This window comes from Rutilus rutilus, assembly GCF_951802725.1.
Source record: "Rutilus rutilus genome assembly, chromosome: 11".
Taxonomy (NCBI): domain Eukaryota; kingdom Metazoa; phylum Chordata; class Actinopteri; order Cypriniformes; family Leuciscidae; genus Rutilus; species Rutilus rutilus.
The window spans coordinates 4,275,412-4,287,831 of NC_140216.1; the positions used below are offsets into that span (position 1 = coordinate 4,275,412).

Sequence of the window (12,420 nt, forward strand, 5' to 3'; positions counted from 1 at the left end):
TAAGTGCTTCCTGTTTGGGTGTTCGCCCACCAGCTGCGGGCCCTGTTAGGGGCGTCCTTTAAAAATCCCCATTACTGTAGGGAGAAGTATTGATCACTTCCTGTTTAAAGAGGCAGAAAGAGGATGTAGGCATATTGAGCTGTGGTAAGTCTTCAAATGTTGATGTAAAAGTTTAATGATTGTGTTATAAGCCATCAATAACAGTGTGAATAATGTTATTTTGTTATCCCTAATTACAAATGTTTTTGAAAGAAGTCTCTTATGCTCTCAGAGGCTGCATTTATTTGATCAGAAAAACAGTAATATTGTGAAATATTATTACAATTTACTATTTTAATATATTTATAATGTCATTTTTTCCTGTGACGGCAAAGCTGAATTTTCAGCATCTTTACTCCAGTCTTTAGTGTCACATGATCCTTCAGAAATCATTTTAATATGATGATAGTAAAAAATGTTTGTGTCCCGCAGAATGTTTACGTTAACATAAACCGCATCATGTCGGTGGGGAACCGTCTGCTGGAGGCGGGCCACTACGCGTCCCAGCAGATCAAACAGATCTCAGGTCAGCTGGAGCAGGAGTGGAAGGCCTTCGCTGCTGCGCTGGACGAGAGGAGCGCTCTGCTGGAGATGTCTGCTACTTTCCACCAGAAATGTGACCAGGTCAGAGTGAATACTGATACATCGTGTAATGATCACTGAAACCAGTGAGAGCTCGGCGGAGAGATCAGTGTGTGTGTACGAGTTGTGTGTTGGTTTGACTGTAGAAGATGTGATTTTTCATAATTAGAAAAGAGGAATGGACTTCACGTGCTGTTAAAAATGAATGATAATCAGACTTTGGCTTTGATTCATTTAGAATAACAAAACAAACATTTTTACATTTCTTTAGTGTGTAATGTTGCTGTTTGAGCATGAAAAAGGTCTGCAAAGTTTTCTTCCGGGAACGAACACGTCACAATATTCCTCATTTAGATAATGCCCTCTCAAGGCGTACACAGAATAAAGTGACGGGGCCTGGTTGAGTTAGTTAGTAGTGTGTTGAAACTTGCAGTTATGGTAAGCGGGCGGGACATTTCCCAAACATGCTCGAAGCGGTTGACCAATCACAACACTCTGATCCAGCCGACCAATCACAGCACTCTGATCCAGCCGACCAATCACAACACTCTGATCCAGCCGACCAATCAGAGCACATTGTGCTTTTCAGAAGGAGGGGCTTCATAGAGACAGGAACTAAACAGAGTGTTACTGACAGACAAATATGTTAAATTTGTGAAAAATAAGGTGTTTTTTTCTAACCTATTCTAGTACAGCCTAAAAACAAAACCAAGATTTTAAAAGGGCATTATAGAGTTTGAAGTTAGGATGTTGCTCAGCTAACAGCACAACTCTCTAATAAGCATACAAATATGTAGAATACACACATTGAGTAAAATATAATTATACTGAGCATTAACTTTTTATTTGGAATGAAATATAATGAAAGTTTGTTTTTAATCAGCATTTATTATCCCTTTATTTGCGTTGTAAACATTCACTTTTATCTTTCGGAATGCGAGAAAAAACAAACATGCTTGTAAAAATGTGGGAAAAGCATGATATTTGAGAGGTTTTATAGAGATGCTGTATAAACAACAATCTTTTTCCCAGACGTTTTTATTCCTTTGAGCATCAGCACAACTGCCGATCTGGAGGCAGCCTGGTTTGGGCCGTCCTCATGCATGTGATTCTGTTTGAGTTGAGGAACCAGACTCTCAGTCTCTCTTCATCTCTGAGAAAGAGTGGGATGAGATGAAAGACGATTTGATTTGGATTGATATTCAGAGTGCAGCATATAAAGCATGTCTCTCATCATGTCCTGCATTTGCCCTTATTATTATTTAATTCACTCTCGTTCTTTTGATGTCAGAGGTCTATATTGACATAACATAAAAGAATATATGTTCAATTTAGAAGTTGCTTTTATGTTAAAGTGTGCTTCATATTGTATGTAATTATAAAAAATTTCTGTCGTAAATGTGTGTCTTTCTGCAGTACATGAGTAACGTGGACTCATGGTGTAAAGCGTGTGGGGAAGTGGACCTGCCCTCTGAGCTACAGGACCTGGAGGACGCCATCCACCATCACCAAGGCCTGTACGAACACATCACCGCTGCCTACTCCGAGGTACAGAGCCGTGCGTCTCCAAATCACTAAATTGCAAGGCACTTGAAAAGCCGTTTAAGGGAACTGATCCCAAAGTAATGTACTAGCACATTATAGCAATTACAGGCATGTCTGAAGTGGCAATTTTAGCTAATTATATTTATTATAAAAAGCTCAGTGCTATTAAGAGTTACTTTGCATGTAACAATACAACTTCATTTTAGTATAATAGGTTTGTACAATTGTTTTCTCATCATTGTCCCGCCCTCTGCTAGGTGAGTCAAGATGGAAAAGCCTTATTGGACAAACTTCAGCGCCCTTTGACCCCCGGCAGTGCTGATTCGCTGACGGCGTCCGCCAATTACTCCAAGGCGGTTCACCATGTTTTGGACATCATCCATGAGGTTCTGCATCACCAGAGACAGCTGGAGAACATCTGGCAACACCGTAAGGTCCGGCTGCACCAACGTCTGCAGCTGTGTGTATTCCAGCAGGACGTTCAGCAGGTAAAACACACACACACACACACACACACACACACACACACACACACACACACACACACACACACACACACACACACACACACACACACACACACACACACACACTCATTCACCTTAAAATAACCCACAAGATCCACATGAGTTCAAGTGTGCTACAGAGAACTGCACGTGGCATTTCATAATACCCTTGAGGGAACGAATCAAAAAGCATAGAGATGATACAGTGCGATGGAAGGATATGAGGGAGATACAAAAAAAGGACGTATGAATAACTGAAAGGACTCCATAAGCTGTCATGTCACTAACACAAAAAAATTTGATATCATTACAAAAACCAATATCATATTGAACAATATCACACACATTTTTTTTAATGTTATTTAAACATTAGTAATGAACATAAAATGTTTATATAATAATGTATAATAATATTTTTGTCAATGTCTTTATTTATTACAATTTTGGTAATACCTACACAGTGAACAATCCTATCTCCACAGAACCATTTTTGGCTAATTTTCACACACACACACAAAGAGGGATAAATGTAATATAATTATTAACAAAATAAATGTAATAAAATGTTTTTAAATAATATTAAAGATTTTCTATGTAATATTCCATCATTTTGAACAATTCAAATCTCAAATAATAAAAGAAAAAAATGTGATTTAATAAAAAAATAGTGTTTTAATATTTTGTATATCATGTTAATATTTCTGTTTCTGATCAATATTAATCACATTATACACCACACAGTTTGACACTTTTTGTCCCCTCTGTTTACATTAAAGCCATTTTGACCATGAGGTTCTTGAAAGTAGTTGCATCCTCCAAATTGAGTCTGTACTTGGTTCTACTGATAGGAAAGAAAGACTGATATAGTTTTTTTTTTGTATTCCAGTATGTACTTGCGACCAGTGCTTTTGGCATCCCTCAGTGTGCGGCAGTGTGTCGGCAAAACATCTTACCAGCAGACTTTTTTATTTTTTTGTATTTTTTGAGATTCCCAAATTCCCAAAATTCCTACTTCTGGGCAGGCTTTAGTTTAGCATGCAATTACTGTTACCACTGCCTCTTTAATACAGGAGAGAAAACACCACTGCAGCATCTTGGGCTGAAGTTCTCTGGGATTATAATTGTTTTACACGCAAACAGAAATAGACACATGCAATTTAAAGTCAAGGATAAGCCACTGCCGACTCGTAGCACTTTGCGTTTCTTTCTATTGTACATTGTTTTCATAGGTTCAGGGCCGGTTTATTGGTGCAGAGATTGTGGTTTTCTGCAGAGAGGTGTTCGACCGAGAGAATGCAGAACGGCTAATTCTGTGGCTGAGGGAAAGTGTTGCCATGGAAACCACTATTCAGGTGCCGGGGATGCGATGAGAGGCAGAGAGGGAGAGCTAGGCTGTGAACGACACCTTTATGCATAATGTCTTGGACCCTGTAGTCTCACCTGTCATGCTATCTTGATTTGACTGCCATTAACATAAAACCTTTCTGACAGGACACATTCTCACCTAAAGAAGGACTGCCGAAAGCTTTGCCGCTGTCTCACAAATTAATTTGAATTTTTGTCTCTGTGTGAGTAGGTTCTTGACTGGATTGAGAACCACGGTGAGGCGTTTCTCAGCAAACACACGGGGGTGGGGAAGTCTCTGCATCGCGCCCGAGCCCTGCAGAAACGCCATGAAGACTTTGAGGAAGTTGCTCAGGTTTGCCATTCAATCCCATTATGAAATCTCCTCTTCCCCTCAGGTTTTATTTGAGCTGGCTTCCCTGGATTCTTCCATGCATAAATTAACACAGCTGATAAGAAGTCGCTGAATACAATATAACACGCGTTAGGGCTTGTACGACTAGTCATTTTTACTGGTCTGCTGGTCCATGGGTATATTTAATCTTATGTAAATTATTTGATTTGATTTCATGTCACCATTGTGACAGACCCTACTAATCATATTGAGTCGACTCAATCGAATGAATTGTTTGAATTGAATCTGAATTGAATCTGAATTGGATCAAATCGAATTAATTGACTTGAATTGACTATCGTGTTTTCAGGACTATGTCACGGTTTTGGTTAAACTGGTCCACTTTAGACATTCTACTAACTATAAGTAACTTTGCAACTACATGTCCACTAGCAGTCATTAGAGTATTAGTAGACTGTCTGCTTAATATCTGCGGACACTTTATTTTGATGCTCCCCAACAGACATTATACTGACTAGAAGAAACTTTGCAACTATTTCAGCAACTATATATTGTTTGCATTAGTCAGTGCCGAAATGCATTTGAAGTGAAATATTCTTAACGGTTGACATGAGCATCATCATAGTCCATTTGCGTCTTCTCTTTACCAGAATACATACACTAATGCTGATAAGCTGCTTGAAGCTGCGGAGCAGTTGGCCCAGACGGGCGAGTGCGACCCGGAGGAGATCTATCAGGCCGCCCATCAGCTGGAGGACCGGATCCAGGACTTTGTAAGGCGTGTGGAGCAGCGAAAGGTCTTGCTGGACATGTCAGTGGCTTTCCACACCCATGTGAAGGAGGTAAGAACTAGGGATGGACAGGATGGTTGAGTAGTTTAGTCTGAAAGAAAAAATAGGATGTTTTTGGCCCTGTTTCACAGACAGGGCTTAGATTAAGCCAGGATTAGGCCTTAGTTCAATTAGGGCATTTAAGTAGCTTTTATAAACATGGCTTAGAAAAAAAACTTTACTGGTGTGCTTCCTAAAATAAATGGCACTGACATACTTTGATTTCAGTTTAAACATCTCAAACATGCATTTTAGTCTGGGACTAGGCTTAAGCCTTCGTCTGTGAAACCGGGTTTTTATTTATTTTTTTGCAGTGGTGCTTTATAGAGGTTGAATTAAAGACAACCTCTTGGGGACAGCTTCAGCATATGCTAAACTGTCAGCGTGCTAAAACCCTCTCACAGAAAAAATCACCTCAGCCATCAAACAAGCTTTGATAACAAATGAATCGCCGTCAACAATAAACTTCAGAACTGCTCAGGTCTCCTCAGGCCTCAGATCGCCTGTTTCAAACAATGTTCCCATTTTTATGCATAATGTGCAGGTTTTTTGCGACTCCTAGGATTTTTTTTTGTGTGTGTAGTAAAAGGATGTAGATATTTATATATTTAGCGTGCTTATTTGTTATTTTTTGTGTTTGTGCCATGACTGTTGCATATTTAATATGCTATGCTAATTTCAATAGAGTCTGAAAGCATGTAGTAGTTTTACATATTTGCACAAGAACCTGATACATTAAATAGGACCTTTTATGCTTTTTATAAATACATTTTCAGCTTTCTTTAGTGTGTAATGTTGCTGTTTGAGCATTAAAAATGTCTGCAAAGTTAGAAAGCACAAAGTCACTCCAAATGAAACTCTGTCAGTTTCTGAACTCCCTGAAACCCCTCCACGAACGCATCACAATATCCCTCATTTAAATAATTCCCACCCAAGGCATTCACAAAATAAGGGACGAGGCCTGGTTGATTTAGTAAGTAGTGTGTTAAAACTGGCGGTTATGGTAAGGGGCGGGACATTTCCCATACACATTCGAAGAGGTCACAATCGCAACACACTGATCCAGCCGACCAATCAGAGCACACTGTGCTTTTCAGAAGGAGGGGCTTCATAGAGACAGGAACTAAACAGAGTGTTACTGACAGACTGGGAAGAGAGGAGCTGCAACAATGGAGAATATGTGAAAAACAATGTTTTTTTGAAACATTCAAGCATGAAAACCTATTTTAGTAGACCCCAAAAACAAAATCAAGACTTTGTAATAAACTGTCAAAAATAGTCGATATCCGAATGCAGTGTAACAGGGAGGAGAGTAACACACCAAGCCGACGCCGACGAACTAGCGCTGATGAAAGCCGACTGTGTTGTCGCCTCGCGTCGGGGTTAAAAGCTGCACTTGAACACACACCGAGAGAACTGCAGCCGACTGTTAGCTAGAAAGTGCGTTCTGCGCCTGCATGTAAATGAGACAACTGTCTATTTCTGCAGATATATTCGTCTATATTCGTCATTCAAAAAGGGAAACCGACGCTGCCAGCTGCAGATACACACACAGTGTGTAACACTGCGTGCTTACCGTTTTGAATATCAATCCTGCTAAACACTTTCTTTATTCCACTCCTCTCGTGTTAGTATTGAAATATGCGCCAAGGAACACTCAGGTAAGATGACATATCATTAGAACAGCCTTCTATCTGTACCGTTTTGACTTTGCTCGCTGTTTTGCTATTATTCTCGTGCACTGACTCGTTCACCAGCCAATCAGAGTTCCCTCTTTCACCGACGGCCCGACGCCGATTCAACATGTTGAATCGGCCGTTACAAAGCCGACGAGGACCAATTTCAGCCGACGGTGCGGAACACACTGAGAAGATTTAGTCGGCCGACGCATGGAAACTGCCCGACGGCCGACCGTCGGCTTGGTGTGTTCCAGGCTTAAAGATGGAAAGCTCCTAAAGCTTAGTTCCATATAAATTCACGGATAATTTGTTGTTTTGTCGTTAGTGAAAATCAATTGACCTTGTGTTTGAAACAGGATGCTCATATAAGAAGCAATACTAAAATTCAGAGTCAGTTCATTCGCATTCGGAGATCGACTATTTTTGACTGTCAAAATGCCGGCGGACGGAAACACAGTGAGTTGTTCAAAATCGTTCTTTTTAGTAAACTCTGTGTACATAAACAATGTTCTCAATGCTGGAGTTCATGTGTAGAGCCCCTGGTGAAACTTCAAGCAAAGTTTCATGTTGTGTCGAGCCTTCTTAGTGTTTTAAAAATAGCGATTTTTGATGCTATCATAGAAGTGCCCCATTCACTCCCATTCAAAAGGTAATTTGACCGAAAATGAAAATACGATCAAACTTAAAAGTGGCATTTCCATCCTAATTACGCTTTTAAACGAAAGTTCGCCCCGGGTAGATTAACAAAAAGACCCTAGGTTGCATTTTGGCAAGAGTTACCCTTTAACATTCCAACGCATTCTCATCCTAAGGCGTCATATACTGACGCTTTTGACATTTCGTCTACATCGAACGCACATGGCACCCTTTAGCGTCAATATGAGACGCAGATAGCTTTGTTCGGTTATGGGTAGGTTTAGGTCTGGTGTAGGGTTAGGGTTAGACCGCTAGGAGGCGCCTTCTGGCCCATTTCTATCTGCGTCTCATTTTGACGCTAAAGGGTGCCATGTGCGTTCGATGTAGACGAAATGTCAAAAGCGTCAGTATATGACGCCTTGGGATGAGAACGGGCTGAGCATTCAATATCAGATCAGAAAGGAAAAAACGTAATTACACAAGGTGAATGTGTACATTTAGCAAAATATGCAATCTTTATATGCAACATAAATAATAATATATCTATTATTATTGTAGGAGTTACCTTAGCTTTCTAAGCTAAGTAAAAAAGTGATTACCGCATGTGTGTTTTGCTCATAGCTGTGGACATGGCTGGAGGAGCTGCAAAAGGAGTTGTTGGACGACGTGTACGCCGAGTCGGTGGAGGCTGTTCAGGACCTGATCAAGCGTTTCGGGCAGCAGCAGCAGACCACACTGCAGTTCACTGTAAATGTCATCAAAGAGGGAGAGGATCTTATTCAACAACTCAGGTGCACAATCTTCTCATCTGTCCTTTCCTTTCATGTCTTCCTCTGCAACAGCTCTTTATAGTGCTTTCATGTTTTGGTGTGGACACTAGTTCGATTCCATTGAGGTGGGAAAGTCATTATTGTGAGTCATCTTTTGAAATCTTACACACACCAATGAGTTGTGCCTCTGAAGTCTGAAACATAGAGGATTATACACAGACGATAAATAGAAAGCACATCTTTCTGTCACTGTTCCTTACTACAAACAACAAACCAGAGTAACTTATGAACAAATAACTGCTATAGTTCTTTCAGCGAATCAGTCAGAAATACTCAAATATCAGTGTTGAGCTCATAATAGTTTGCAGTTAATAGTTTTAATCAGTTTAATAACTCTTTCATTGACTCGTTCAAAGCGATTATTGACTCATTTTATTATACCCAACTCAATATTAATCTTAGGTGTTCTTGATGCTCAAAGCACTTACGTGGGTGTCAATATTAAAGATACACATTCAAGACATATTTTTGGCATAATAATGGTGTTTGAATTTATAATAAATTACGAAATATTACCAAAAAGTTGTATTTTTGTGGTTTTGCGTATATATTTAGGACCAATTAAGCACTAGGAGAATCGTTAATGGGCTAGTTGCATAAACTATTCATAACTTTAAGTCGGTCACATAAAAACGTAGATTGGTCTAATTTGATACAGAAAAGTAAGACTGATTACCCATAACTAACTACTAGTTGGTCATTCTAGTTCTTAAGACACAGTCTTATCATAATTGCTATGCTTATGCAACTGGCCTAATGGAATCGCTAATTTGAGTCAGAATTGTAACCAGTAATGTGTTCGTACTCAAGCAAACATTAGTCATGCTCACTTGAACAAACCTTTGGATGGTTCAAGCACTCATTTGGCCTCTTCCACCAGCATCCACTTTGCATTTGGAGCACTATCCTCTCTTTGCATTACTGTAACTGTGAGTAACTATTAGTGCAGCTGTGAAGTGGCATTGTTTGGCTTGATGTCCGGTGTTACTGCTAACGGTCAGTCACATGTATACTCTGCGTGTGGGAAGGACTGCAGCAGCAGAGGAACGTGAAGGCTGAGATTCAGTAAAGCTCGATGCTTCAGCAGAAAGTTGAGCAGGAGAAGGAGAGAGAAGCATGCAGTCTCTCACCGCTCTCACGTGTTCGGCTCTGCCACATTTCATCAGTGCAACTCTGAATACCCGACTGCCAGCACTACTGCAGTGGTCTGCACAACACTGCAAAAATATTCAGGCCTCGAGGAATGGTTTGATGCAACCCAGTATGATTACGTAGTATGATCTTAAAGGGGTCATCGGATGCAAAATTCACTTTAATGTGGTGTTTGCATATAAATGTATCTTTGCAGTCTGTGGACACACCCACCATACAATGAAACATTTTTTTTTTTTTTTTATCTTCGAAGTCAATAATCAAGCCGTTTGGATTTTCTGAGCAACATGATGTCATATTGCTCATGCTCCGCCCACGACCGCTGACTGGCTGTCCCCTATTAGCATTTTTCCACCCTCAGCACTTTGTGTCTTGTGTCGACACGCCCCACGGAAGAGAGGGGTGGGGTGAGCAGTTGCTCATTATCATTTAAAGAGACATGCACCGAAACGGGTCGCTGTGAACTGAGCTGTGTTTGAGGAGGTAAAAGGGTGTTGTTTTACACAACCATTGAGGAATTTTAACCAAAGTATGTTACAAACTTTACATGAAGACCCTAAAGAATCATACCAACTTGTGGAAAATGGGCCCCTTTAAGTCACATACATACAAAAAAGGAAGATGATATTAGGGTTGTCAGTAGGTAAAAAAAATGTATTCCATACATTTTACATTTTATTAATATATTATAAATAATATATATTGTATTTATCACAAATTCTGTTTCATGTTATGTTATATATATGACAAATATTATTAATTACTACATTTTAATTTCAAATAATAACTGGTTCATATCAATCATTAAGAAATTAAATCTAATTCAGTCCTATGCTGAAACTTAAGTTTTAAAAACTTTTATATGTGAAACATTGCAGTCAATTAAACTTATTAGCATATAGTTTAATTAGATTACATTTTTTTGAGTCACATCCACTTGCTATTACCCAAATATAAATGTAATATTTGTATATATATACACTTAATTTTTAATATAGACCCTTACATTTTATGTATTATGTATTTGTTTTGTTTATATATGAAATTATATTATAACATATGTTGTATTGTAAATGTTACATTTATTTCCGTATAATAACTGGTGCAGTACTGGTAACTCCGAAATCACAGCATGTCAGTTTAGCATTCACACTGCATTTCCACGACTAAAGTTATTATTATTATTATTATTTATAAAGGAGAGCAGATGAAGACATGTGGCTTGATCCTCCTCCTCCTCCGCTTGCAAATTAGTCTCTCTACACATGTGAATTTTGAGGATGGCTATCCCTCCATGTGCGCTCTCTCTCTCTCTCTCTCTCTCTCTCTCTCTCTCTCTCTCTCTCTCTCTCTCTCTCTCTCTCTCTCTCTCTCTCTCTCTCTCTCTCTCTCTCTCTCTCTCTCTCTCTCTCTCTCTCTCTCTCTCTCTCTCTCTCTCTCTCTCTCTCTCTCTCTCTCTCTCTCTCTCTCTCCCCCATTCTGTTATTCTCTCTTCCTCTAGTGTCTTACATAATCCTGCTTTCATAACCGCCTAGTTAATTATGCCGAGGTGATACTTAAACCCCGAGAGCCCAGAGGTACAAACAGAAAGGTCCCCAGCTCACACCAACACACAGAGTGCCCACACCGCAGAGACATTACACACTTACTGTACGCAAGCTCTCTTACGCATTCACATGAGATATCAGGATCTCAGCATCGCACTCAGTTACTCACTTCCAGACGCAGGAGCCTGGTCTAATCTCGAAACCCTGGTTGTGTTGAGGTTGTGGATCGGTCGTGAAAGCGTTAATTATTCTGTTACTCCGTAACAAGTCCACTCAGTCACGCAAGCCTTGTATGATAAAAGCACATCACTATGGGAACAGACTTTCCGCAGAGATCCAGCACTGAAGCGTCAATTAAAAACGAGGGCCTTTATTACCCCGATAACTGTGATTTTACTTTATTACACCATTTGTTTTTAATAAAGTTTAATCAGAGTCAACCCGCTTGTATCCTTTGAGACGGGATGAAAGGACTCTTCTGTCTTTCTTCCATCCCTTACAGACTCGTTTGAATCTGTTGCTTCCTCTTTCTCTTTTCCCTCTTCACCCTCTTGTACAATTATTACTAAAGCTGTCCCCGATAATTAACCTTTTTAATGAAAAGAGGATAATATTACATATTTTACATATTATCTTTCCAATGGGCTTGTAATCCTCTCACCCGTTCGCAGATAATGCATTTAGACCATATAATTTCAATTTTTAATGAATTTAGAATCTCATTAGTGCTGGCTTTTTGTTTTATTACATTTAAATTTCAAGCCTGAAGTCACATCCTCTTTCGGGCCCTAATATTTGTCGTTTTTTGTTAGTTTTAGGTTCATTATTCTGCTGATCATTTACTTCTATCCCTCAGAGGTTAGAGCAACAAAATGAAGCAAAAAGTTGCTTTTCAAACCCATTTGCTCCTTTTTCACAGGCAGGGTGATGGAGACAGTGTTATTTATATATATATATATATATATGAAGACTTCAGATGCAAAAGCCTCTAAGTGCCATCTGAAATTTTCTTCTAGAATGATCATTTTTATCAAGCTCGTATATTTAAGTTAAATAATTTCACTTAAATGGCAATGCAAATTACCTATTAATTGTCATTTAAGTGAAATTACTGAACTTAAATATACAAGCTTTATAAAAATGATCATTCTAGAAGAAAATTTCAGATGGCACTTAGAGGCTTTTGGATCTGAAGTCTATATCTATATCTATATCTATATAGATATAGATATAGATATTATCCGAATTGATAGCTATTCATTTTATTTATTTCCATCCAAAGCAGCTTTTGGGATAAAGATCAATTTAACATTTTCAGAAAGAATCAAATTAGTATTAGATAATAAAACCCCTCAAAATGATTGAAAATGCAACA

The 12,420-nt window shown here is 39.0% G+C and overlaps 1 protein-coding gene across 9 annotated transcripts in view; it reads left to right on the forward strand.

Moving 5' to 3' along the window:
• Positions 1 to 12,420, forward strand: part of trioa (trio Rho guanine nucleotide exchange factor a) — a 119,063-nt gene that overhangs the window by 70,621 nt on the left and 36,022 nt on the right. For all 9 annotated transcript variants that reach the window (XR_014629154.1, XR_014629155.1, XM_084423135.1 and 6 more), the window contains exons 8-13: positions 472 to 663; positions 2,038 to 2,169; positions 2,424 to 2,654; positions 4,249 to 4,371; positions 5,022 to 5,213; positions 8,138 to 8,307. Coding sequence is in view for 7 of the 9 variants with exons in the window: in XM_084423135.1 (XP_084279261.1) it covers positions 472 to 663; positions 2,038 to 2,169; positions 2,424 to 2,654; positions 4,249 to 4,371; positions 5,022 to 5,213; positions 8,138 to 8,307 (1,040 nt within the window). In the remaining 2 variants the exon portion in view is untranslated. The remainder of the gene's footprint in view (positions 1 to 471; positions 664 to 2,037; positions 2,170 to 2,423; positions 2,655 to 4,248; positions 4,372 to 5,021; positions 5,214 to 8,137; positions 8,308 to 12,420) is intronic.